General features: G+C 40.3%; 1 protein-coding gene across 1 annotated transcript in view; it reads right to left on the bottom strand.

The window, feature by feature from the left end:
* LOC139733673 (nipped-B-like protein A) overlaps positions 1-26,237 on the bottom strand; it is a 41,220-nt gene extending 14,983 nt beyond the window's left edge. The window contains exons 1-29 of the mRNA XM_071644485.1: positions 26,098-26,237; positions 22,264-22,348; positions 21,681-21,849; positions 21,298-21,413; positions 19,668-19,796; positions 19,226-19,366; positions 18,357-18,481; positions 16,916-17,696; positions 15,408-15,791; positions 14,852-14,926; positions 14,036-14,128; positions 13,447-13,553; positions 12,685-12,768; positions 12,167-12,401; positions 11,497-11,651; positions 10,699-10,779; positions 10,245-10,345; positions 9,628-9,760; positions 8,854-8,939; positions 8,164-8,293; positions 7,543-7,686; positions 6,814-6,942; positions 5,954-6,219; positions 5,286-5,388; positions 4,542-4,640; positions 3,968-4,114; positions 3,383-3,517; positions 2,536-2,688; positions 515-763 (exon numbers count right to left, since the gene is read on the bottom strand). Coding sequence (XP_071500586.1) covers positions 515-763; positions 2,536-2,688; positions 3,383-3,517; positions 3,968-4,114; positions 4,542-4,640; positions 5,286-5,388; positions 5,954-6,219; positions 6,814-6,942; positions 7,543-7,686; positions 8,164-8,293; positions 8,854-8,939; positions 9,628-9,760; positions 10,245-10,345; positions 10,699-10,779; positions 11,497-11,651; positions 12,167-12,401; positions 12,685-12,768; positions 13,447-13,553; positions 14,036-14,128; positions 14,852-14,926; positions 15,408-15,791; positions 16,916-17,696; positions 18,357-18,481; positions 19,226-19,366; positions 19,668-19,796; positions 21,298-21,413; positions 21,681-21,849; positions 22,264-22,327 — 4,614 coding nt within the window. The 5' untranslated portion in view covers positions 22,328-22,348; positions 26,098-26,237. The remainder of the gene's footprint in view (positions 1-514; positions 764-2,535; positions 2,689-3,382; positions 3,518-3,967; positions 4,115-4,541; positions 4,641-5,285; positions 5,389-5,953; positions 6,220-6,813; positions 6,943-7,542; positions 7,687-8,163; positions 8,294-8,853; positions 8,940-9,627; positions 9,761-10,244; positions 10,346-10,698; positions 10,780-11,496; positions 11,652-12,166; positions 12,402-12,684; positions 12,769-13,446; positions 13,554-14,035; positions 14,129-14,851; positions 14,927-15,407; positions 15,792-16,915; positions 17,697-18,356; positions 18,482-19,225; positions 19,367-19,667; positions 19,797-21,297; positions 21,414-21,680; positions 21,850-22,263; positions 22,349-26,097) is intronic.
* Between the last annotated feature and the right edge of the window lie 479 nt (positions 26,238-26,716).

Genomic DNA, 26,716 nt, shown 5'->3' with positions numbered 1-26,716 from the left:
TGGTGTCAGTGATGGTGATAATGATGAAAGACACTTTCATTTACTTCTGAGTCTTACACACAGAAATTAGGTTCACTGCAGTATGCTGTTGACAACAGTATGATATTAATGTGGTATTAGAATTACTGTGGTATGATATGCAGTGCTCCATTTCTTTGAAACAAACTCCTCTCTTAGATTCAAGATGCTCAAAGTGTAGACAATTTTAAATCAATGCTCAAAACTTACTTATTCAATCAATCACATTTTTTTTTCTCTGTGTTACACACATATCACAATGTTTGTAATTATATTCTGTACCTTAATTCAACTTTTCAGTTTATAATCATATCTTGCATTTCAATTCAATTTTTCATTTTTGTATCAATGTGCTTAGAAATGCCAGTATCAAGTGGCATATAAATTTATTTGTTTGTTAGTGAGCATAAAAGGCTTCGATACCACTCAGTTGCAGTATATCAATTTAAATAGACAAATACTTGAGCTGATGAGCAAGGCGTAGTAGAGTACTCACTGCACATTTGGTGCTGAGGTAGGGTTGGAGGGTGGTGGCATGGGCCACCATCAGCATGGGCTTGACCTTGCTGAAGAGATAGAGGGTCTGGAGGCAGGAGACAAGTCGCTTGCTGTTGGCCTTGCCCTCCTCGGAGCCATCGGCGGCGCTCTTCTCCAGCCTCAGTACATGCTCCACCAGGCAGTCCGTCACCTGGACACACGCCTTCTGCACTGGCTTGTAGGCCGCCGACTCCTCCCCCTTTAGCAGCTGCACACGGGTTAGGAGAGAACAGGTTGGACATGGCATTATAGCTGATTTCACTTGTTCAAATAATTGATTCTTGTGTTGGGTTGTATTTTATTGCAACTGACATACAAACTGCCATACATAAACATAAATAAACACTGATTATTTAGTATTTTTTAAGGCAGCCATGATAGAAAAATCATGGGCATACATACTCTGGTTGAACTTGAACCAGAGACCTCCTGATTGCAAGACATGCATCATATCCACTTGACTACAGAGCTTCAACCTGATAGCCAGTGATAATCTAATCCCTTACAGCGGTGGGTAAAACATATTTATTCAAATCAGTGATTCTTGTGTGGAGTTGTTTTCATTGCGACTGATTGATAAATTGCGCTGCATACACATAAATTTGTCATGACTTCTACAAACAAAACACTGAACTATTGAGGTTTTTTGTTTAATGTAGGGTAATTTGTCATCAGTCGATTTCACTGATTCCATGTTGCATTCAGGAAGAATTCTGCCTTCCCTCTCTCTACGACTTATGGTCATTAAGATGCATCAGCAAAGTTGAATTCAGTTACCCTAACATCTCAGGATGTCACTGTGAGGTTTGTCTTCAATTTGAAGTCAATCAGCCACTGGTAATTCTCGCTATCGCCAATGACGTAAAAAGTACCCGGATGTGGCTTTTTCGTCAAGATTTAGTGCACTTCGTAGCAAGGGCACTTCCGGCGCGGGGCACTTCCGGCGCGGGGCATAATTTGTACAGCGCTAGTGTGCGCGTACGTGTACCTTACCTATAGCGCCGCGCCGACCACGGATACTAGTACAGTACATGTATATAGGCGGCTGTACCGCCCGAGCCATGCCAGCGAGTGGCCAGGTCTGTCATACTCGTACATTGTAGCCCCCGCATGCATTGCCCTAGGCCGGCCTATGCATTAGCATGCACCACTGCACGCATAAGCTAACACATACCGGTACAGCGTACTGCTTGATCATGCGATCGATGTGCACATCACATCTCTGCATACGCTGAAAATATGCTGGAAAATATTCACCCACCTGGATACCGTCATGGAATGCCCATCTTTTTTTTATTTGTTCTCTGTCGAAATGTCGCGAACACAATTGGGAACGAACTGTGATCTCGAACTTATCCCGTCTCCGAAGCAACTTCTTCCAAGTAAGTACGTACTAGGCACTAGGCCTACTACCACTACTAGTAAGTCGCGCGCGCACGTACTGCGCTGTGGAGTCACCCGCAAACTTCACCCACGCGGCCACGTCACGTCCCGCATGCCAGTAAGGGTCCTATTTCTGTAGATTTTTTTCATTTATTGTCGTGCGAACAACACATGGCAGCTTCGCAGCAACAACCAATAGTCGTATTAACGGCAATTTCTCAAGAATGGAGATATTTCAAATCACATTAAAACTGAAATTCAAGTCAAGAAAACAGGAAGTACACGTAGAATACAGTCAGTTGTGTGTGTAAATAGCATTAGTCAGGTATCACGCACGTACGAACAGAAGTGACTTTGCTACCGGACTATCCCATAATGCACCGTAAATGACAATCAACATCCGGGTACTTTTTACGTCATTGGCGATAGCGAGAATTCTAACACGATTACTACAAAGCTTACCTTCCTCAAGTACTCCACCTTACCAAGGGAATCTCTACATCACAGAAATGACATAGACTTCATCTTTGACAAAAATGTACTTTCTTTATTTAATCTTACATATCAACATACTCCATCATTGAAGTAAATACTCACATTGGTAAGAAGCTGTTCCAGCCAGTCATAGCCTGTGTCTTTGCTTGCTGTTACCACTTCAATGATGTTTAGTGCCCTCTTTAGGAGGAGGTTGGTGTTGTTCGTTGGCAGCGGGGTAAACCACATTTTCTGAAAGGTTTCATTCACTAGTTTCTGTATTGAAAGAGAAAGAATAACAGTCCAAAGTTTGAGTAATGACCAAGCTTCGAGGAGGAAAAAAAATGCATGAATGGGTCTCAAATGTCAGAACAGAATTAACTGTACATCTAAATATTTGACATTCTAGTAATGATGTGCTTTCAATACCTGTTTGTCTCACTGGATACAAATGTCATTATTTTACTCAAACCAAATCAAGAACAGTGCTCAAGTGTTCCTTGGAGTTGATGGGAAACAATGCTGAGCATGATGAATAAACTCTTGTGAATAGAATCTTATAAGTCACAAAGAAATTACTGCACATACACTGTAACTGTAGAGAAAAGTACTTAAGAAGGAAGTAGTGCAGCAGTGAAGTTCTAGAAATGACTTGGGAAATTTTAGGGTGACTCGTCTGGCATATAGATATGTGCATAATATGTATATAAATTTTTTTCTGTTGTGCAGTAAAAACTTCAAGCAACAAGGTTGGGTGTTTTATGCCTGCCTTCAAGAAATATTTAATCACAGTAACCCGGACTTTCATTTTTGCTCACATATACTGTATACATAATGGCTGTCAAGACTCATTTTGAGTGAAGCACAGATTGGCATCATAAAACAATGTATCTTATCAAATGCATCTAAGTATTTTAGTCAACACTGTGGAATAGCAAACGCCCCTTTGTGGAAATGGAATGCTTTTTACCTTGATTCCTTCCTCATCGTTGACTCGCCTGATGATCTTCACGCAGATTTCAGGAATCTTGGAGAACTCGGGTTGATCGATGCAAATATCCCTGAGAGTCTTGATCACCCGTTTCCGCACGCTGATTCCCGTGTCCTGAAGGAGGGCAAGCATCAGCAGGAAGTCAGTGAATAATAATAAAGACACTAACATTGGATTAACAGACATATGCATGTTATGCCACACATGTGCAATACCGGCCAGACAATACCAGAAATCATTTATTCCACACCTCAAATTAAAGAATATACAGCACCACTTGAATAACATCAATATGAAATTCAGGTAGATAAACCTTCAAAGGCTTGTGAAAGAGGGGTACTGTATCTATGAAGATAAAACAAAAACAAAAACTAACAAACCTTCACACACCTCACACTTACATGAGGCTATGTACATGTTAGTGGATTGATAATTCAAATACAAAGAGGGCAGCAATACAAACACCACTCTCAATGATTACTCCCTTTTCTAGCTTGAGGTATACAATAATAACAGACTCTCTTTTTCTGTAAAGGGACCATGTTACAGCAGACTCCTACTCACCAGTATTCTCTCGATGAGCATGTCATAGTACTGATCTGTGAGCTCTGGCTGCATCAAGACAAATCTTCCCACCAGCTCCACCGCTGCCTCCCTCACACTGGTTGACTGGTCCATGAAACGACAGTGCACTGTCTTCTGAACATCACTCTGTGTTAGAAACAAAGAACAAAAATGCAATGTCAACAGAAAGAGAGCACTGCTTTGATGATAACACTGTATACACTACCATTAACTACTTTTTGAAATCATAAACATGTAAACGATTCTCTGGACATTGATCAAGTGAGAGATGTTAAAAATGCTTCACATGTTGACTTTGGAGAATTGCTGGAAACAGAAAGAAGCTGTAACAAACGGAAAGAAAATGCCAAATAACTAGAAACTCCCAAATAAGGAAATGGGTAAGGCATTTTCACATGCAACATATTACACTAACAGTCCCCGATTGTGTTGGGACCCATTCTAATTAAGTGATCTCTGAAATGAAAAGCAAAGACATACACTTTCTGCATTAATCATCCCTCAAAGGATACAACTATTGGCTAAAATGAGAAATGGTGCATGACAAACTTACCCTTGCAAGTACATTTGGATCTGCTGCAACAACTTGAGACAGGCACTTCATAGCTCTCGTTCTTACTGCTACGGCAGTTTCATTCAAAACCCTTAGTATCTGAAAACAAAGACATGAATTGGAATTAAAATGTCATTTCCATGAATACTACACAACATGTAATGAAATAGCATCATCCTAAGCTAAGCCAACTACATAACTGAATAATAATGACCAAAAAAAAAAAAAAAAATGAACTACTTGTGGGGTAAAACAATCGATCAAACAGATTGGAACAGTGCAATGAACCAAGACATCTCAGATAAGTCTTCCAATTGAAGACATTCTACTTCCCATCTACAATAGTTTGCCACATTTTCACATCACACATTTGTTTCACTGCTATCACTGTTGCATTGGGGATTGACCTTCAACCTAGGAAGAGTGAATCCAGTGGGACTTGAATTTGTCATCTATACTTGCATACGGTCACACAGCCAACAAACCCACTCTAGTTGTTGAAAATATAATTAATAATAAACAAGGAACACTTAAACACATATTCATATGTCCACTCTTACAGTATTCAGTTGTGTAAATGACCCCACACATAAAATCTAGAGAGAAAAAAGTAATTCTTCTTAAATATATTTCCCAGTGGTCAAATTGCTTAGTTTGTTGGTACATACAACTTTATTCTGCTCTGTATGAATAATTCCAGTCTTGCCACTGAAGAGCAAGACAGATTGAACGAGAATCACGTACCTGTGTAAGGTAGATATCGAAGCTCTGGGAGAAGGGTCTTCTTGATGCTAGATACCTAACAACAAAGGCAGCACTCTCATACGTCATGATGTTCTTGCCTTTCCTGTAGGGAGAGATAGGAGGCAGGCAAAAAGTGTGAAGTTAAACTTATGCACTCTAGTAAATATGGATAATGTCTTCCTGATAGAAATCACACTCCTCTTTAAGATTTTAGATTTATGATCAAAGAATCAATAAACAATGCTTTACAAGGATGATCCGATGTCGTTACAGTAGTGAAAGAAATGATATTGATCTTTCTATGCTTTGATCTTTCCCCTATTGTATATCACACACTTCAGGAAGAAAACAATGACATAAATTTATATGTAATTGTTAAACAACTGCAATTTTAGGCGAGGACATCCACAAGCACAGAATTACAGGTAATCTGCAATAAAAGTGTTGTTTGTTTGTGTTTTTTAATTCATTCATTGATATATCATAAGCACACAGAAATGGGGGTTACAAACTCCCATGGGTATTTATGAAATAAATCTTTCACTTTCTTGCTTAATCTTAATCTTAATCCATAATTAGGTATGATAGGTAAGTGAGTATTCCAATCTGCAAACATGCACAAACAACAGACAGAGGGTAGACTTGGTACAGTGTCCTCTCAGACTCACCGTATAGCACCTGCTGGTCTTCTCACCCTCACCGTCTTGAGGAGGAAACCTTTCCTCCTCTCTGCCGCCCGGAGGATCTCCGCTGTCTTGGCGTCTGTGTCCTTCTCCTTCTCCTCTTCCTCCTCCTCGCTGTCGTCTTCCTCTTCACTGTCCTCATCGTCGCTGTCCTTCTTGGTCTTCTTCTTGGACTGAGGGGCTTTCATCACCTGCTCTACCTCGGCGTTGGTGTCCCGATACCACTGGGCCAGGAAGAACTGTCTTGCAAACTGAATGGTATTCAAAGAGAGAGATGTGAATGAAAAGCATAGTGGCACACACACATGGAGTCAGTTCATGAGGTGTGAGAGATAAATTCTATACATCAACATTTAAAGATCAGGTCTGCCTTACAGCACATGGGTAACAAGTAGTGAAGAGAAATGACATACAATTGTCTCAAATCCTCTGAAAATCCATCACAGTGTTTACCTCATTATAGGCATCATGCATTTTATTCTGGAGTTCTCAAACGAAAGAGATATGCATTGAATTCAGTACATAATTACTGCAGGGACTTGGTGTAATAGAAAGCATTTAGTAAGGAGTCACTTTAATGCCACAGCTTAACTCATTCAATACCTCCCATATTCTGATGTACTAACAATTCTATATTGAACACCACAATGCTACTTATGGGCTGACCGACAAAACTTCCTGCAGCTGATATAAATCATACGCTCATATGAGAAACCTATAATCACCGCCGTTTGATTTATTCCTTGTTTATAAAAGAACATGGGGGGGGGGGGGCACTTGGCAGAGTGGATTAAAAAACAGAAATCACATATATTCACTGTTAAGTGGGATCGCCCACGACTTACCAGGATAGCTGGGTCATTGCGACTGTTGTAGCTCAGATAATCAACCATGGCTTGTTGTAAATTCATGACATAGTCCAGACTGTTGCAAGGCTTCCCATCACCAACGGGTGAATCTCGCCCACCTCTCATCTACATGAAAATAAATACAACATACACACAACTTACATCTCTCATTTTACGTTTTGCATTATCCCTCATTTAGAGAACCTGAGGATCAAGGTAAAATTTCTCTACACACATATCTTGGGATGATTGCACAGATTGACTACATACTACATCACTCAGTTTGTAGTCGCTCTCATGAATTTCTCACAGCTAAGGAGCCCTTCAATAAGCTATCATTTTTGTACCAGACTTTCATGATTATGCAATACAACAAATATATCACAAATGCAGTGATAGCTGGCATAAAAGAACACAGTACCTGGCTGTAGCAAGTGCATACAGAACTGGCATTCCATAAAGTGCACTGTAACATGACACCTGGTTTTAAGTGCTAATCCATTGAAAACTTGTCTGAGCCGTTTGTAGCTTTACTGAAAGATGTATGTGACAAAGATCAGATTATTATTTGTGTTAACCATGCATATAAAGCAAATGCACAGAATTTATGAACCCTTTGTGTGCTTTGCATGGCAACTGCCACAGGAAACCCCACAGCCTTCACACATCGTCCCAAAGTCCCTAGCACGGAAAGGGTAAAGCCACGGAATAAGAATGGTGCCTCACCTCTCTGACAATGGTGTTGAGTCTCTCCTCATCCATGACACTAGAGATGGCATCTTTCCTCAGTCTGCTGGCCACCTGGCCAAGGTACTCCAGAGAAGACACCCTCATGGACATCTCATTCTGGCGATTGCTGAATTGATGCATCTATACAACACACAATCAAACAACAAGATTGTTTTCTCACATGAACTGGATACATTGATACATCACAGGAACGATAATGGCCACGCCTGAAGAAAATTCATCTGTTAGCAAACCACATTTTCTTTTTCATAAAGAGCAAATAAAGTAACGAACAAAACTATAGAACTTTGAGTGAAATGAAGCACAAGGAAACAAAGCCATGTGGTTACATGTGAAAACTTTTTTAGGGATGACAATTGGTTAACTTAAGTTATACTAATTTATTGACCATTTCTTTAAAAGCAAAACTCAATTTCTCAGAATGCATGATCATTCACATAATTATGGATGAGATACATTACAGCTTAGTACAAACAGATTGGGATTCAGAACAGGAAGAACTGCAGGAAATACAAGCACTTGAATACATTTCCTTTCAGCAACACCAGAAATAATACTTCATGGAAGAGCAGGAAACTGATGAAGAGATCTACTAACCAGCAACCTTCCCAGGAGGCTGAGCAAGAGTTCTGCAGCAGGCCATTCTGGTTTGTTGACGGCAGACAGTAAGTCCTGCACAAAGTTCTCAAAGAGGGGTCTGTAGTCCTCCTCGTCTTTGCTCACACACCTGGAGACACACAAGTAAAGAATCAAATATAAGTTGTTAATCCGTCCAGCTATCGCTTTGTACATCCACTTCTTTACAGATCAACATATCAAAAGACACAGAGAGATGAGAGAGGGAGAAAGAGAGGCATTAAGAAGGATATATGCACAAACACTTTTACGTGAAGAGTGCAGAAGTGTGTCAGGTACTGTAACATGATACTCTTCACAGCAATCTTTCAGACATGTGCATTTCAGTTCCAAGCCGTGGTCAAATCATAAGGCAAAATCAAGATCCACTTTAATTAACTGATGAAACAAACTGTTCTCGAACAATTTACTTTTGACAGACAAAAAATAATAGTTCGATATCTTTATTGCTCCCATGACAGTCCAATGAGATTTGTTGGGATTTTCTTTGTTACAAAAGGCTACATCCAGTATCATACAAATTCCTTTTGCTCAAATCACACAATGCAGAGTGAACATCCTATTCCATCCTAATAGTTATTTGTTACTGTGCATTATCTGATAGTTTCAATGAAGAGAGGAGCATAAAGAACTAAATAATGTTTTACTTACTTCTTTAGAAACACCGAAAGAAAGTTCTGCCCTGTTCTCACCGCTGTCTCATACGCATTGACGATTAGCACACCTTTGTCTGTTTGCTGTTGAGGCAATGAAATGTAGAACATAAATGATAAGGAATGAGGGGACTTAAAATCTGAGTCACACCAATATTTACAGCATTTGATCTAATGCAAGTCAACTTTCACAGGTAGGAGTCCTACAGTATCAAAGACAAGATGGTCTTATACAAGCTTTCACACAGGAAGCAATTTTCTTCCTATCATCAAGAACATGCTTACATGTGTATGAAATCAATCACGAATTCAAGCATCATCACCGTATGACTTACACAGCCACTTCAACTTTTCTAACAGGAGGTAGTTTACAATGACTTTGCGGCACTAAACTTTGACCAACATATACTAGATTTTGCTCAAAATCATACTGATGTGCTCATTCAATATCACTAATTTCATATAAAATGACAATTCCCGTGACCCAGCATTGCCATGATCTGACTTCTGCTTTAATCCTACAATGACTCCCAGCAATCCTTTGAAATATATACTTAAATACACACATATCTATCTCACTTAATTTCAAAGGGCAATTTACACAACAATCACAGAAAAATATGTACATATAAACAGTAATCCAATGAAAATATGTCAAAAACACTCAGGCCAGAATTCATTTTAGCCTTTTGCCTTTGGACTGCCTCGGGTAAAAAGCTTAGTAAGGTAACTTCAAACTTCCTAAAACATGAATACTGAATTGAGAGCCTACTTTTGAATCATCATCCACATCGTCGTACTCCTCCTTCCCTCTGTCTCCATCATCGCCGGGGAGCACGACCACGCCCTGGATGAGTTGTAAGACGAGCGCGGTCACCATCTGAATGTTTGTCTTGTTGTTCAGCCTGGGTGGGGAACAAACGAAGAAAGACCACTGAAAGAAAAGCTCTTCATTCAAAATTCACTGATTTACCAACTCCGTTTGAGTACAGCAAACCTTCTGAGGCTAATCTCCATGGGTTAAGAATCATTTATGAGAGACTTCATGAGATAGATTTGAATGTCTCATATAGCTACATATGAGCGACATTAGCAATTTTGAGATTGATGTTAAGACTTTTATGTAATGACTTCATGAAACTGACCCCTGACCATATACCTAAAGAGGCCATGATGAATAAATTCAATAAAGAGATTGTGTGCAACAACTCACCTTCTTTTACATTTACTTTTAGTTTACACAATCACTTGCCTAAAGCCGCACAAATGTAGAGTAAATTAGCAAAACAGAACATACCTTCCTGACTGAGCAAGATTTACACCAATACAGCTAATCACTAGAATAATTGTGTTCATGATTCTGGTCAATGTTTTCTTGTAGTCACCTACCTGAAATTTCTGAGATTCTTTTTACTCGATGGAAGTCTGGCAAGAGATGCAAAAATGTCTTCAAGAATGAGTTGTCTGTGCTTCTCATATCGGGAGAAAACCTGCAAGAAAAAGAAACAGAAACGAGTGATCTGACAATGCACTTTTCAAAGAAATGCACAGCATAAGTGAAAAAAAAAATAGAACAAAAAATCAATTTATGCATATCATGACTTGTGATAGTATGAAAAAAGTGTAATAACAGTCGATCCATCACATGTCGTACATATCTCAATTCTCAAAACAGCAATCAGTTAAATATCAAAGAGTAACATGAAATGGTGCAGTCACACAAATATTTTCTGACAAATTAACATCTTACAGAAATAACTTTTCTTCACTCTAAACAACACAAGGTAAGACTACATACTAAGGCAACATACTACAAATGAAAAATGTAGCACAGTTTACTTACAGCAGCAATCAATTTCAGAGCATTCAGTTGAAGTTCACTGACGTTCTCCACAAAGAAAGGTGCAGTACCCATGGATGAAATCTGTAAAGGGAAAGTAATTGTTTTCTCTCATGAAATAGCACTGATATGAGGCATTAGCACTGGACTATCATGAAGCAGGGTCGTAAAAACCATTATTCCAGTGAGGACACAAAACATACAAAGGTCGACAAGGCCACTTTATCTTTATTACAGCTCTGCACAGAAATTGAACTAGACCTTCATATAAATCTTTTTTAGCAAGACATTTGCCAGTATATGCTAATGCATAACTTCATTTGCCTAGCCTTTATACTCTTTTTTTCTCACTTCCATCATGTGATCCTGTTATTGTTTCTTAATCTATTTCTTTCTCGGCTACCTTCTTTCCCCCTCCTCTCATTTTTCTCTTCTCCTTCTCCATCTTGCATGACACATGGCTGCATCAAAACAACTCTTTGAAATCTACAAATTAACATAATTCTGTCATCTACAGTAATGATCTGGCATTACCAAAACAATTTTTTTCAGTGTTTTTTCACATCTGTTCATCCCTTTATCTAACTTACTTAGTATTTACAAGTTTTAGTCAAACTCAAATACAGCACATTTGACCTTAAGAGACATAAAGGATTGTGTATGAATTGATTTCTTTGTAAATGCAATATGGCAAATATTCCAACTCTTCTCTTTTCAATTACTTTCAATTTTTAACTGGTAAGAAAAGTAATAACAAGCAAGGATCACAATCAAGTCAAAAATGTCAGGCTGATTGCTTACCAAGAGGACTGTTGAATCTGTCAGCATCTGAATGTCAAGGAGTTGGGCAAGATTCGAGACAAGTTCACAGAGCTTGTTGTACAGGGTGAGTATGGACTTCTCCTTGACCCCACCAGCTCGGGCACGCTTCAGCTTGGTGTGCGTCGCAATCGCATCTGCATTGAGGGAAAAAAAAAAACATTCACAAGCTTATTTCACATGCACTCTACAACCCATCATGTTTACATTTATTTTCTTGTGAGATGCACCTGTTTTATTCCAGAGAGTGAACTTATTGCATGCTCCTAGGCTGTGATTTCACAAAATACTATTTCTTTGTGGAAAGTTTACAGGAGAATGCACTGCACAGCTGCTACCAAATACTTTGTACAGGGCTTTTACAAAGCAATCCATATAATCCATGTGGCCCCATCAACAAAATGATGCCTCCCGCAATACAAATCATGGTAAAGGCAAACAGAAATTGTTACCACAAGAACACAAATGAATTAAGTCATTAATGATTGCGAGAATATCAAACCCAATAATATGCTTCCATTTCTAACTCTAAAATGAATGCAAAGAAGCGGGCTAGAGATAATCATGCATTATCACACATTAGGCAACAAAATATGGCATGTTTTGAATGAAACAAATAAAAAGATATTCTTGTTTTTGTCAACAAACCTACCCTTCTGTTTGGGGTTGACTCTGTACACAGGGTCAAACTCGGGGTAGATGGTGTTTGTGAGTTGGAACTTGGCCAGCTGCGACACCCTGTCGATGACGTCTTCGATGAAGACTTCCTTCGGCATGTCCTCCGATGTCATGATGTACAGGGCAGCTAGGGACGCATCCACTGACCTTGTGACCCGCTCTATGGTCAGCTCACGCCAGAGACGCTGCTCTCTGGGGTTCTCCTCATCCTAATGACAGGTTGGCAAGAAATGGTAGCAGAAACCATGACAGCCATGTTAAAGATACATGACAATCGCCCAAATACAACATCTATTATCGTACTTTTAATACACTCGGTTGTACAAAATGTCAGTTGTCACATTTCCTAATATGCACAATATATGGTATTGCATTGACATCACAAGACATTCAACTGCCTATGAAAACACTTTGTTTGGCTATCTAGTGAACGAGCTCTATCTATTTTCACTGTATGTCATTACAAATACAATTGAGGTGACTCGTACTAACCTGATCATTTGGATTCAGCTTTGTTCCATCTCTGATGTTCCTTTCCAAAATGTTGAGCAATCTCACCAGTCTATCCACTTTAATCTAGGGGAGAGTTAGACAAAACACAGAAAATCAAACAGATCCCAACAGACAAAACAAAGATAATCAAACAGATCCTGACAAAAACATCTTGAAGCCACAACATAGCCTCAGTATGGTACTTATTGTACCGTCCTATTTATTTTGTTGATATCCCCCCCCCCCATTGGTCAATAGTGGAAATCATCCAATATTAAAGAAAACAAGTGATATCTCCTATGTTGTCAACAGGACTGCCCACATTTAAGCATCAGTATCAGGGAGAATCTCACATGCTATCAGGGAGATACTTGTATGTTGCATGCATCTCAATTGGCAATATTGATTCCCAAATTACGGCAGCTTTTCTATATTTGTGGGAGGATGTGAAAGACATTTAACGTATACGCTGAATATTTCACGAGGTTTTTATTTTCGCGAATTTTGCGAGTCAGCTGCAATTTGCAAAATTAAAGATACACAAAAATATTGACTCTGATCCCGATATGAATGGGATGTACACGTATACACTTCTCCGTTCAGTAAAGGACTCCACGATTGTGAATTTAACCACTTGCGAAATCACCGGGAAGTCTCTATTCGCGAAAATTCAGACTCGCCAAATATATGGCGTACACAGTAATCTTTCCGGAAGCCTCCTGCAGAGTTGGAAAGACTTGACAAACTTGCATTCAAGCTCACCTGGTTCATGACACCCATGGATTTCAATTTGGCTGCTTCACCGACGATGTCTCCCAAGAGAGGTTTGGTGATGAGAGAGTCCGGGGCATACTCCTCCTCCTCATCCCCTGGATACAAGAAAAAACAGACACACGACACAAAACACATGACTAGTGTAAGATAAGAGAAGTCACATGGATCTACAAGTGAATTTCTTTTGTAATATGCTCACTTTATTTGCACATGATTTCTATTCCCCATACTCGCTCCCTTTTTCTTTGCTTATCAATCTGTTTTTCTGTGTGTCTCCAGTTCCACTGATTCCCAACATGACCAGTTCCTATTTCCCTATGTTGGCTTTCAGTCCATTCCATATCTACTTATTTCTTATCGTATCTCTATGCCCTGAGAAAATTGTTAGTCATGCTATGCTGTACCCATTTCAGGTAAAAACCTCTCATATCTTGTATTACATACATGGAAATAGCAGCAGTTGACCTTTTTTGTGAGAAAGGGAAAGCCAACATAAAGACACAGACACACATATACATGAACCTACACACACTCAATGACAAACTTGCATTAAAAATTTTTAGCATACACAACATACCTGTGTCAACAGCCACATCCATGTCTTCTGAATTCTCAAAGACTGTATCCATGGCAGTGTTGAATCTCTTGAATGTTGCCGACTCCATCAATTCTATACGAGGAAAAGACCACATCAATGAAAGGAGATGACTGCTGGGTCCCTTATCTTTATTTATTACAAATTGCGAAACAGAATGAACAGAACACATACACAACTTTGTCCTAATTAAAATACAGTTGAACCTCTTGTTTCCGGACAAGTCGGGACCGGGGCTCATCCGGATAAGGGATTTGGCCGGATACGGGAGACTCAATGCTTTATGTACATATACATACACATGTACTGATGTAGCCCATTGTAGTACCACATGTAGTAATGTGTATACTGCAACCTTTTCATTGTTACACTCAGTATAAACAGACCCCAAAATAGAGGTTCGTGTTTGCAAGAATTTGAAAGGAAATTTGATGTGATGCATGTTAACCATGTTGGAAGTAATATGTAATTCATGTGTGTTTGTGTAGGAGTTCTCAAGGAATTGGGAATCCCCCTTTCCTCCCTTAATTATTAAAAAAAAGAATCACGGCGAGATTGCATCCGTATAATAGAGAGATCCGGATAAAGGGAGGCCAGATAAGAGAGGTTCAACTGTATTCAATTTACAAGCATTTATTCCTAAAAACACATGGAAACACACACACACACACACAACAAAAATAATATGTGTGCAGCATCTGAAGACAGCTCTAACTCGTCTAAAATCTAACACATAACATCTGCTTGTTTGCTGTTTTGAATTAAAAGAACAAAGAATTATAAGATTTTTTCACTCACCATCATGGTCTGCATCAGACATGCCCTTTTTCTTCTTTGTTTGTCTCTCCTCCCGTCGAGTTCTCTTGGCAGGCCCTATCAATGAAATTACAGATGCGCAATCTTAATTTAAAAGGCAGGACAACATATTCTTTCCTACGAAGATGGAACAAAATGAATAATAGCTGAACTGAATATAAGAAGAACATGCATGACCAGTATCACTGTATCGTGTGGATTTACTGATGCTTGACACTGCATGCTTTCTTTATAGCAAGGCAGAACATAGAACATATCTTTGTTTCATTGGCTTTTCAAAGAACGCATAGAAGTAGTGGCACATTATTCAGCAATGACAGCCATCAGATCAATCTATGATATTTTAAACACTTGGAGGGGGATTCTGAACACAGATAACTACACTGTTTAAAAATAAAAACTATCTTGCAGGAACTGATCGGAAAAATTTGCAGATTCTGATGTCCTTCATCAGGGGCCATCCACTGTGCTTATGACTTTGTTGCATTCAACAAATCAGATAGACATATTTTGATGGGTTTGCTGGTCGATTACTCACGTTCCTCAGACTTCTTTTTGTCCTCCTCTTCTTCATTATCATCTCTTTCGATGAAGATGGGTGCGGCTTCCTCAGATTCGCTGGGGACAGGGGATGGAGCCTTCATCCGTGAGTGCGACGGTGACCTCCCAGCTGATGTGGCGGTTGATGAAGCGGCAGGTGCCCAGTCATTCTCGTGGTTGGCTGTGGAGCTTTGGGGACGGGGACTGTTGCTGGGGGAAAGCTCACAGTAGTTGACTGACCCCCTCCCCCGCTTTCTTCCCCTTCCATCTGGCTTCATGGGCGTCAGCTCGTCGTCCACGAACGATGTGGATGGTAGTTTGGTGAGAACCACCCGGGGTTTGGCTGCTTTTGCCCGCTCTCGTTCTGAGGGCTCTGCCAAACCTAGAAGGTATACGAGTCACTTGCGAGTGTCAGGAAACAATTCAAACTTGTGCTGTAGTATCATATTCATTTTGATTGTAGCTTAAAAGCAAGAGACAACACTTTTAATCATTACATAATCTAGGTAGCTTCAGACACATACAGACACTGTCAGGTTTTACAGACATAAACTCTACTAGATAAGAATGGAATATGTTGTGCTCTTGTCAAAAATTCAGTATAACAGTTATTTTCACAATTGCACAATATCCAATATCCATATGATATGGTCCTCTAAATCTGTGTGCCACGTTTGCATGCCTGATTCAGTTTAACAGCTTTCAACTTGGTATATTTTGCTAAAACATACAACCAAGTTCTAGCTGATCGATAACTCGCGGTATGCCACAGTACATTGTAAGCGTCATAGCCATAGCTTTATCAGGGAATTTATATCACAGCAAAGGCTGTAAGTTTCTCTTTAAGTATGCTGTACAGCATTTCTAGCATGATTGCCTCTATGAAAAATTACATGGCTTTGAAAAAGGAATGTTTTCAAAAACTGCTCACATGTTATCGTCTCATAATAATGTGGCACACAGGGGGCTTACAACATGGCACACAGAGTTAACTATCATGATATTCACTGCCATACTGGATACAATAGATCCCCTCAGCTGAATAAAAAGGCTCAGATACATAATGCACTCTATTCCCTTCATGTCTACAAACTCACAGATGGCTCTGTGGCTTCTCTGCCAGGGAGAACACCAACCAATTTCTTTGCCAATGGAATAATTATAAGTTTTATGATACTACAATCGACACATAACACACCAAGGAATTCCAATGAAATTTCAATGTGGCACTTGTAGCATTTAGGAGCGACACACTTTCTGCCTTTAAAAAAAGACGAAATAAACTGTTCTTTGACTTCTGATTCTACTTTTTAATGCATTTGCAGGCATCTTCTAGCCAACTCGAAGGGGGTGATTTATAAATCTTCTACAATATCATACTTTGATGAGTAGTCATTGCAACATGAGTGGAGCTGTAAAATGCTGAAATTGAGACAATAAAATATAATTTTAATAATAAATTTAAATGGAATTACAGCAAGGAGTGTGAAAGCTCTGCCTTCCTACCTTCTTCCATGGGTTCACTCTTATCCTGCTCCTGCACAGGAGCACTCTCTGTTTGCATAGGGGTTTCACCAGTGTCTGCTTGTGAACTATTTTCCACATCCTTTTTTGCGCTGGCTGCATCCTCTTGCTGCTTTGAACTATCACTTTTCTCTGGTTCAAGTGTCTTCGGCACGTCAGAATGGGAATCGTTCCTAAGTCTTAATACACTCTTCCTCTGTGCGGCAGCACTACTGTCAGTTTTTTCCACTTGCTGCTGACTCGCTGCCACCTCCCCCTTGTCTGTTTGTGTCCTGTTCGTTTCCACCACCCTTTGTTCAGTTCGGGTTTCCTTGGAACTTTGGTGACGTATCACACTTTGCTGTTGCACATTGACTGGTTGTTCGGGCTGTAATCTTTGGTCAGGCACTTCTACTTTCACGTCCGCATTCTGCTGCTGTGACTGCTCGGCGCTGGTAGGCTTCGAGGGCTCCACGCTCGGAGGCTTGGACTGCTCCCCACTCGTGGAAGGCTCACTCTCACTGGCCTTTGGTGAAGTCACAGGTTTCCGCGCAATTTTTAGGGTGAGTTTGGGCAGTCCAGACTGTGTTGGCCCAGTGGGTGACTGAATGATGTTGTAGCTGACTTTTGACCCCTCCTTATCTCCCTTTTCTTCCCTGTGTTTCGATCTCTTTTTCCGCTTTGACGAGAGGCGAGACCTGGAGGTGTCTGCACTGTCAGATTCTGGTACGCCCGATGATTCCCCTTGAGCCTCAGCAGGTGTCTCCGGCTGGTTATTGGAATTCTAGATATGAGACAGAGAAAGCAATCACCTGTCACCTAATTGGCACTCCTCTCAATGTCATAACATTTACAGCATGACATGCTTCATCTCTTGTGAACACCATAAAGTGACTGCCCCTAGAAAAAAAACTGAAAAAAGACAATGCCTCCGGCACCACTTCATGGCAGAGGCATAAAAAGCATTGTAATTAACAATTCTATCACATCACTACATTTATAAATGACTTGGACTGCTGCAGCAGAAGAATACATAGATGGTTTAACACTTTTAATAGGCTTACTAATCAATACCTAATCACAAAAAGCAGTTCTAAGCTCTCACTGAAGCGGACAGGCTTTGAACAGCTCACTTCTAGTAGTTCTTGTATGTGATGGGATCACAGACATACTAGCACAGTTATAATAAATAATACATTCTTTTTCCGATTTAATGGTACAAAATACAAAAAAAGGAGCTCAGATACTGGAGAAAGGAGGGGGTCAAGGGTAGATGGTGGATGAAATAAAACTCTATTATATACTGAAACAGAAAATAGTTTTACAGAATGAATTTGATGAAAACAAAAAAAAAATCAATCAAAAGAAACAAAGATAGGTACTATACTGGAAGGCAAAACACAACAAAAATTAAAACAAAACAGAAACGAGCAAAAGATCTCACCATATGATTGATTTCAGATGATCCAGAATGTGACCGGGTGGAGCGCCCTCTTCTCTCTGAGTTCTCGTTTTGATGGTTAGAGTTAAGAGCCTGCCTTTCATCTTCACGAGTAGCAGTGGCCGGAGCTGGGAAATATGCATATGAGAACAGAAGCCATAAACTTAATGAGAACTAGGCAAAGAGGAATAGGCAAACACATCCGTTTCATTAACCAGTTGAAGACTAGTCCCAAGTATACTCTTGCACATTCCAAAGGGAAATACATGTTATACCAAAATCAGCTCATCCTCAACACGTTAAGAGCATCAAGCTATGAGGAGCTTTTGTTTCCCCCAACATCATACACACCATGTACCTGTTTTGACTCAAAATCTCAGTTTTCGTACGAATACACATTTTGTGAAATCACAAGATGAATCCATGTGTAACAAAGTTACCATAATAGCAAACCGCAGTTGACAATGGAAAAAGAAGAAACACAGGCAAACTAGGAGAGTAATTATTTGATGCTATACCTTTCAAAGGAAAATAGATGCATAAATCACAGCATTAGATTAACGATTATGCAAAAAAGAACCAGGCCCAAGTATAGTGCCTGCATTTATAAAAAGAATACCACTTTTATGAGAACAAAATCATGTTGTATGGCTTTTGCAAATGGGTGTTACTTCTAGCATATTAGGCTTGAAATCTCTGGTAAAAACAGACATCATACCTCTAGGATGTACGGTACAAAGATCAGGGATATACTCGTCATTCATAGGGTTGCTTAATATTAGATGAATAAGCAAACATACAATGTTATGCATTAACTTAAACCTTGATTCTCTCTGTCAACAGCGAGACAAAAATGGAAGCTTTTCTCATACCTCGTGAAGGCGACCTCTGGGATCTGTTCTGGGAGTTTGGGGTCCCAACAGAGGGTGGGGTGGCAGGGAACATTGGGCTACTGGCAGGTGCAGGTGAGAACTGATTGGCTGCATAGCCATTGAGAGGGGCTTGACCAGAACCTGAAGGAGAGGGGGGAAACAAATAAGTAAATAGATAAATGATGCAAACACAAATCTTCAGAAGAGAACAAATGCAAACACAAATCTTCAGTAGAGAACTATAAGGGCCCAAGTTTATTAAACACCAACTTATGGTATTGTTAATTCTGCTAGTTATGTAAAATGTCAAGGATCACAATCGCAGGAATTTATGAAAATCATTCCACTAAACTCCCAATCATCCACACCATGACACACCTACACACAGACATATAGAGTTATCATGCTATGACAACCTGGAGGAATTGCCCAATATTGTTACCTTGTGAAGAGGCAGAACCAGGCTGCTGGAACTGATGTTGGTTGCCATGACTACCACCAGCTGATGGAGAAAGGGAATTGCTTGGTCCTCTCGAGGAGAATGCACTGTGTTGTCCAGCCCCACCTCCAGCTAAGGAAATACATGATATGATGATGTTAATAAACAAAGTATTTAAAAAAAGCATGGTGATTTTCACATAGGGTTGAAATAGAAAAAAAAACAAAAACAAAAGAAATAAAATACGTCGTAATCATCATTTTCATTACCATTATCATCTTTGTTACTATCATCATTGTTCACTGGGTCTTATTAGGGAGTTTTCGATTGGGTGAACGAGAAGGTTGTGATGCCGAGTGCGAGCGTACATCAAGGTACCACGTCTGTATGTTGACCCGCTGATAAAAAACATTTCGATTTCCGGCGTCACGTCTCGTGGCGTGTGCAGGAGGCAACTTGTGTCTTGGGCGTATATATGCAGAGTTTGTAACTTTTTTTTTACTTGCAATATTTATTTTGTCTTTAACTAGATGCCGAATAAGTATCCTGGGATGAATTATGTGGGTTTTAAAACATGATGCATGGTAAGACTACAAGGTAAATGCGCTGCACCAGGCCAAGCACCGGAGATGTGATTGTGTACAGCATTACGTGTAAATGCCTGTGTGGGACTATGGTATGCAGTTGCAACTTGCGGAACAGTGAAAGCGGGCAAATTAAGTAGGTACACCCACCAGAGGCTGTAGTTTGTATGTCAGCGCTGCTGCTGTGACGTATCAAGATAATAAGCTTTCACGTAATTAGAATATCAATATTCTCTCGAAAGAAATAGAAAACCAGGTGAACTGAGCACGGATTTCCCTAGAGTCATCGTGCTCTTTCGCACGATTTTCGTCTATTGCGAGAGGAGTGTGACATCATAGATAAGGCGGCTTGAGCGCGGTGCAAGTGAATTGGGTGGACAGTGATAACCGGGGTGAACGCGTCCGAAATTTGGGTGATGAGCCAGGGTTGACACTCATGCGTGCGCAGTACGTAAAAATTGCGTCAACGCACGGTGACGTCTGGCTCAACATGCAAATCGAAAAGTGCCTATTGTGATGAAGCATCCCCTAAAAAATGCACTACAATGTACCCTACCCCACAGCATAATTAGCAACATTGCCAATTGTTTCACACTCCAAACACACACTTCATTTCCATGAACATTGTAACAATCTAAAAACTTTGAGCGTCCATGCAACAAAATGGTAAAACCAATAACAATGTCTGATGATTACATAGGAGAAATAGGGAAAGATTTTTAACTAAGTAATCTTGGTAAGATAGTGGCAGAAGTTTGTAGTTTAGGCATGCATTAATTTCATTGTGCCCTTGAAATATTGATATTAAGCTCCATACAAAGAATCAGGCATAGGCATCATCTCCAGCAGTGCACTGTTTGCAACATTTTAAAACAGGTAGATTGTGACAAGGGCTGACATAGCATTCAGTTTAATTTGAGCCATACAATCCTCCACACAGTCATTGGCCTATCATTACATGTCTGCTTTCAAATTATGCAGCAGTACAAATCACTTTAGTAAGGGGAACTTCATAAAGACACCAATACATCGCTTGGCTTCTCACTCACCACTTATCTGTTCAAGCCTGGACTTGAAGACGTTTGGATTTCTGTTGAGCAGGGCTTGGAGAAGTGCAGGAACCTCCCCTTCTATTTCATTGCTGGTTGTTTTGTCCTTCAGCTCTCTGAAATACAAATCATAGTGTGATACAAGATGCATTATATGTAGTGGGGGCAGCGGGGAGAGAGCAGGCAGCAATTATTTCAGTATCTCTAAAACTAGTGTAAGAAAATCCCATTATCCTTTCTAAGGAACAATTACAATTATGCCAATTATTTACTCTTTGTTTCACAAGTTTACCACTGATGCTTGAAGAACCAAATAATCTGAACTGCTTGCAATTTCTAAGGAAGTTGTAAGGACAGAAATAATCTGTGCCATAAAGACTCACATGTGGTCAGTGTTGGTTTTAGTGAGGACGTGCAGGAGCTGTGGAATCAGGTTCTCATCCTGACGTCCAAGGAGTCTCTGGGCCTCTTCTGCTATGTGAGGGGTATACAAGAGCCCCTTGCTGTTCAGTGCACTTGGCAGGGGTGAAGGCAGGGGTAGCTCAGTCAACACTGGAATATAAAGGAAATATTGAAGATCATGTTGCCTGTGACATTCTTTGCATCGACATAGTTCCCCCAAAAAAACAACAGCAAACGAACAAAACAAAGAACACACAAACAAAACACGAAAGTCTAAATGACTAGTGGTCATGAACATACACATCTACTACACTTGGAAAAGATGATAAATTTGTGGTTCTAAAATAGATGTTAAACTACTTGATACTCATATTTCCTGCAAGACTATATACCATTCAATCAAAAAAGAAAAAAAGAAAAAAGGGATTTAGAAAGTAAACTTGAGCCAGTATTTGCTACAAGCTCTGTGGTATAATGACATGTGATGCTGCAAGTGAGAAATTGTCATACAACACATGAGCAATTTTATTATTCATGATTATTAATAACGTAATTTGTACTTACAGTCAGTGAGACTTGTTATTCCAGCTAAGGTGGTAATGGGAACACTTGGCACTTCTCCATTCATTCTGCCGATGGAAATTTACAGCTGTGAAACAAAAAAGAAGACAACAATGCACCAAACTAAATACTTTTTACAGACATTCACTTTTGTGCAGCATGAACGAATGCTGCTCATCAGTGACACTAGCAGACACCAACTTCTGGCGCCCCAGCTTGTATTCTGCCAGAGTTATTAAAAAAAACACACAAAAACACACCAAAAAAAAACCCGCAACTACAAATGATGCACAATAGCTGCCATGACCATTAATTGCATACTGAAGGTGACAGCCTCTATATTCAGGCACAGGATAAGATACAAAGGGAAATGATGTAGCAAAGGCAGAATAAAACATTCGGAACATCATAGTATCAAGTGCCGTGACAACACAGATTGGGTCTAGGGCAATTACCCCCTGGACAATTACCCCAGATCCTTCCCCTGATCTTAACCCTAGTCTTGAACCTAATCCTAACCCTAACCCAAACTCTAACCCTAAACCTAACCCTAATCTGTACTCTAACCCTAAACCTAAACCTAACCCTAATCTTTACTGTAACCCTATCACTAACCAGTATTTAGCATGGGGGGGGGGGGGGGTTAATAGCTACATCTACCAAAAAAAAAAAAAGGAAAAGAAAAAAAAAATGCAACATGAAAAAATCTTAAAGACACTCAGTCATGGCAAGTGGTTTGTGCGGCACGGAGACGAACGCAACACGCTGCCTCCCCCGTTCTGTATCAAATGTAGTGACCCCCGAATGAGAATAGCGCTGGCTCAATGGGTCAGCGAAAGTACTGTAGGCTACAAGAGAGCTCCCTGTGCTTATCTCCTGACCCAAAATGGCTGTCCCAGCGAGCCACGAGAGCTTCCGAATGGACGCACACTCTCAGTGCGCATGCGCATGAAGAGAGGCCAAAAGAGCCATGCGTCTTCTGGCCTCTCTCCTCCAATCACCGCAGCTCGCGGTGACAATATTTGTGTATGATGCGTACACACACACACACACACACGCCGCAGCGTCTTCTGGCCTCTCTCCTCCAATCACCGCAGCTCGCGGTGACAATGTTTGTGTATGATGCGTACACACACACGCACACACACACTTGTCTCAGTGGTAGCATGGAGCTACTAACAGAGATAGCTCCATGCACAAACTTCGGTCGTTCGGAGTTTACGTACCATTAGGGATGGCAATCGGCTGCCTTTAAGACTTCATGCCCCCCCCCCCCACACTAAATTTTCCATGACACTTTACACTACTACCATACCCTTTTAGCTTACGCAGAGATGCAGTACGCCATCTCAATCCCATACGGAAGTCTTGCCATAAGTCTTGCTACTAATACTATTCCAATTGAAGGTCTACATGTATATGTTTATGACCCCATGTACACTCTGTAGCATTGCCAGCTGGAGTCTCTTGGAGACTGGCCTGAGATAAAACGCTATGTACTGAATCCTCCTGTGCATGTGCAAGCTCGCTCTGAAAATCCCACACCTTGTGCGCTGTCTGTGTTGGATGTTGTGAGATGATTGCAAGAAAAGCCCCCAAAGGCTGATGGATGGCAGAATTTATGAACAAAGTGTACCTGTAATACCTGCAAAGTGATTACTGAATAGTTTGCTGACAAATTTGTGTGCCCACATACTCCACTGCATTAGTGTGGAATACTACTTTGAAGAACATGCACAACATCACGTTAAGTTCTGATTTTATTTTTCTCTTCATGAATATTTGTAAATTGATATCAGACTTCAGTTTCATAGAGCTGATTTGGGTGTGAAGAGGTAAGAGCCGCAAAAAGAAGCACAGAAAATTTTGAATCGGATCAGGCTGATACATGTAGGTGCAGCTGCCCTGTATTGAGCAAATCTGCTGGCGCCCATGCTCCAGTGGGTCGCTACACACCGCTTGATTAAAACTCCATTTTCTCAAAAAGCACTGACAGAATTTTTTCTTCTTTTCATCATTGAGAGTGGACATGTGTAACAAACAAATCACTATGCAAGCTTGCAACGATTTATATATCAGATGTGAGATGGATGAGAAATTTAACAGCCCCCCTCTTGAGCATTTCAGGCTGAGAGTGAGGGCTTCACGAGCATCCTGGCTGGGGAAGGTAAGACCAGGACGCTTTATCACATCCTTTCACATACAGATTTGTATATATTGTACTGGAACTGTTGTTCAGGAAAGTCCCTCATAGTCCCCACCAAAAATCCATTCAAAATCCAAAATTTTGCCATCAAGAATGCAAAATCGGAGCAAGTCTTCCAAAGTGCGTGAGAAATAGTCCAATGCCAAGAATCAGGTTTGTCAAAAAAAAAATGCTAAAAATCGAGAAATATGCCGTTATGTTGGGAGATTTTTTACGTACAGTGTATTGCAAGCTCAGAGCATGATGATATCAAAAAAAAAAAGGAAAATAAAAAAAAAATAAAAACAATATCTCCGTACGTGCCGGATGCAGTGACTAAAAATAATGTAGAGTTCTACAGGAGTTGAATGGAAGTGCCAATTCGCTGGGATTAGGACACCAATGTGCGGGCGCTGCAATGTCCCTGCTGCAACACTGCACTAACAAGGTATTTTGCAGCGCATTTTTCAGCGGGCTTCTAGCTACGTGTATTGACATTGAACGCATATATGCACATAAGCATCTACATTGCAATTTGTAGAAGGTGTGTGGCTGAATTCTGGCCAGGCCGGACAGATTCTGGTGGATTATCAAGGTAAGGCATAACGTTAGACCTAGATTCTATATTAGGATTTCGTGAAATTCTGTGATCTGATGATAATAGATTCCATGACTTTTAGAACAATTCAACAAAATCAACAATGAGATGAAAGTAAGGCCTAATTTAGACTAAAATTAGAGACTAGACTGTCGAGAGTTTCTAGTGGAAAATTGAGCAAAGAAAATGGGATTCCATTGCTTTGGGTATATAAATAATCTAACGTTAGCTTTAGAGACTAACACACATTGTTGTTGTACGATTGTGTAAGTATTATTTTAGTTGAAAAAAATATTGCAGAAAAGCTTAAGGCCAACGTTAAAAAAACGCTCACATCAAAAACTGGTGGTTTTTTAATCTAACGTTAGAAGTAGAATCTCAGCTCTAACTCAACTGCTACACACTATTTTTGCTGCCCACGGACATGACACAGATCTGCAGACTGTAACGTTAGAATGGACTGGTGGTAAACTAAAAGCAAGGGTAAACCTTTAGTGTCGTGCGGCCTGCACTTGATGGCCATGGGAACAAAATATTGAGAAGTCATTAGAATTTTATTTGTAGCACTAGCCAACACATACAGTCATGTCATTCATCTTCCATCAATCATTCCAGTTGGCAGTGGTGGTGGCGGCAGTGCAAAATGTCAATTTGCCAATCACAATGGTCAATGCAATTGAAAATTGCATACAACATTCACTCACAAACATCAATTCAATTGGTAACAAGAACATTCTACACTGCTTGAATACCACATGAGACAATATGGCGTTACACTCCGTGCATTTTCCCACATCAGGTTATTCTTTGGGCAATCTACAGATGTGATCCACCCGATTCCAATCTCCACCTCATCGCATGGCCCATCACCTTTACGTGCCTTTCGTCCAGCACGTCGGGGCAGGCGTCTATCATGTGTCCGTAGACAGGTGTATTACAAACGCTGCTGTTCGCTGCTACGATAAATATTTAGCATGGAGCATCGCACAAAAACAGTAAATTTAAAACATTAAATTAAGGCACAAATATCATAAACAGAGGAAAGAGAACTTACATATGTTTCAAGGAACCATGGGTTTTCATGGAAGAATGAAAAAGGCCAGTGTTTGAATCATAAATCTACCGGTTTCGCGAAAATTTAGTCATGACTAGACGCGCCAAAACAACAAAACCGCATCACCAGATGATAATATCATCGACACTGACAGTGCAATAGTAATGCGCCACACCGAGAGCACAGATTTACATCAAATTCTGGGTTACTGGGATCACGCTATCTATCCCAACCATTAGTGAAACAAAAAACACATACTCCCCACATTAATGTACTTGTATTAGATACAGACATATTATATTTTTTGGTAACTACATTTTACCTCGTATGTAGGAATATTCAAAATGGCGATGTCTATCATTTCTACTTCCGACAGCATCGTCTGCCATTATGCATTGCACAAATGCCATTCATTATAGAGGTCAAAGTTTACACGGTTGCCTTTGCACGTGCGCACGTCGGAGCGGTGCTCTGATATCTTCAGCGCGCGGCCGTCAGTGATATGGCATCTATTCGATGTTTGCGTACCCTTTTCTTGCCCCGCCCGCGCGTGCGTCCGTCCGCCACCATATGTACACACGAGTTCTGCTGCTTTCACTCTCGCGGTACGAGTAGGTAG

Source organism: Diadema antillarum, unplaced genomic scaffold (assembly GCF_040938485.1).
Source record: "Diadema antillarum isolate AM-2024a unplaced genomic scaffold, OU_Dant_1.0 seq00000486_RagTag, whole genome shotgun sequence".
In the NCBI taxonomy this organism is placed as follows: Eukaryota; Metazoa; Echinodermata; class Echinoidea; order Diadematoida; family Diadematidae; genus Diadema; species Diadema antillarum.
Note: the sequence above shows the minus strand (reverse complement) of the source record. Positions and strands in the feature narration are given on the sequence as shown.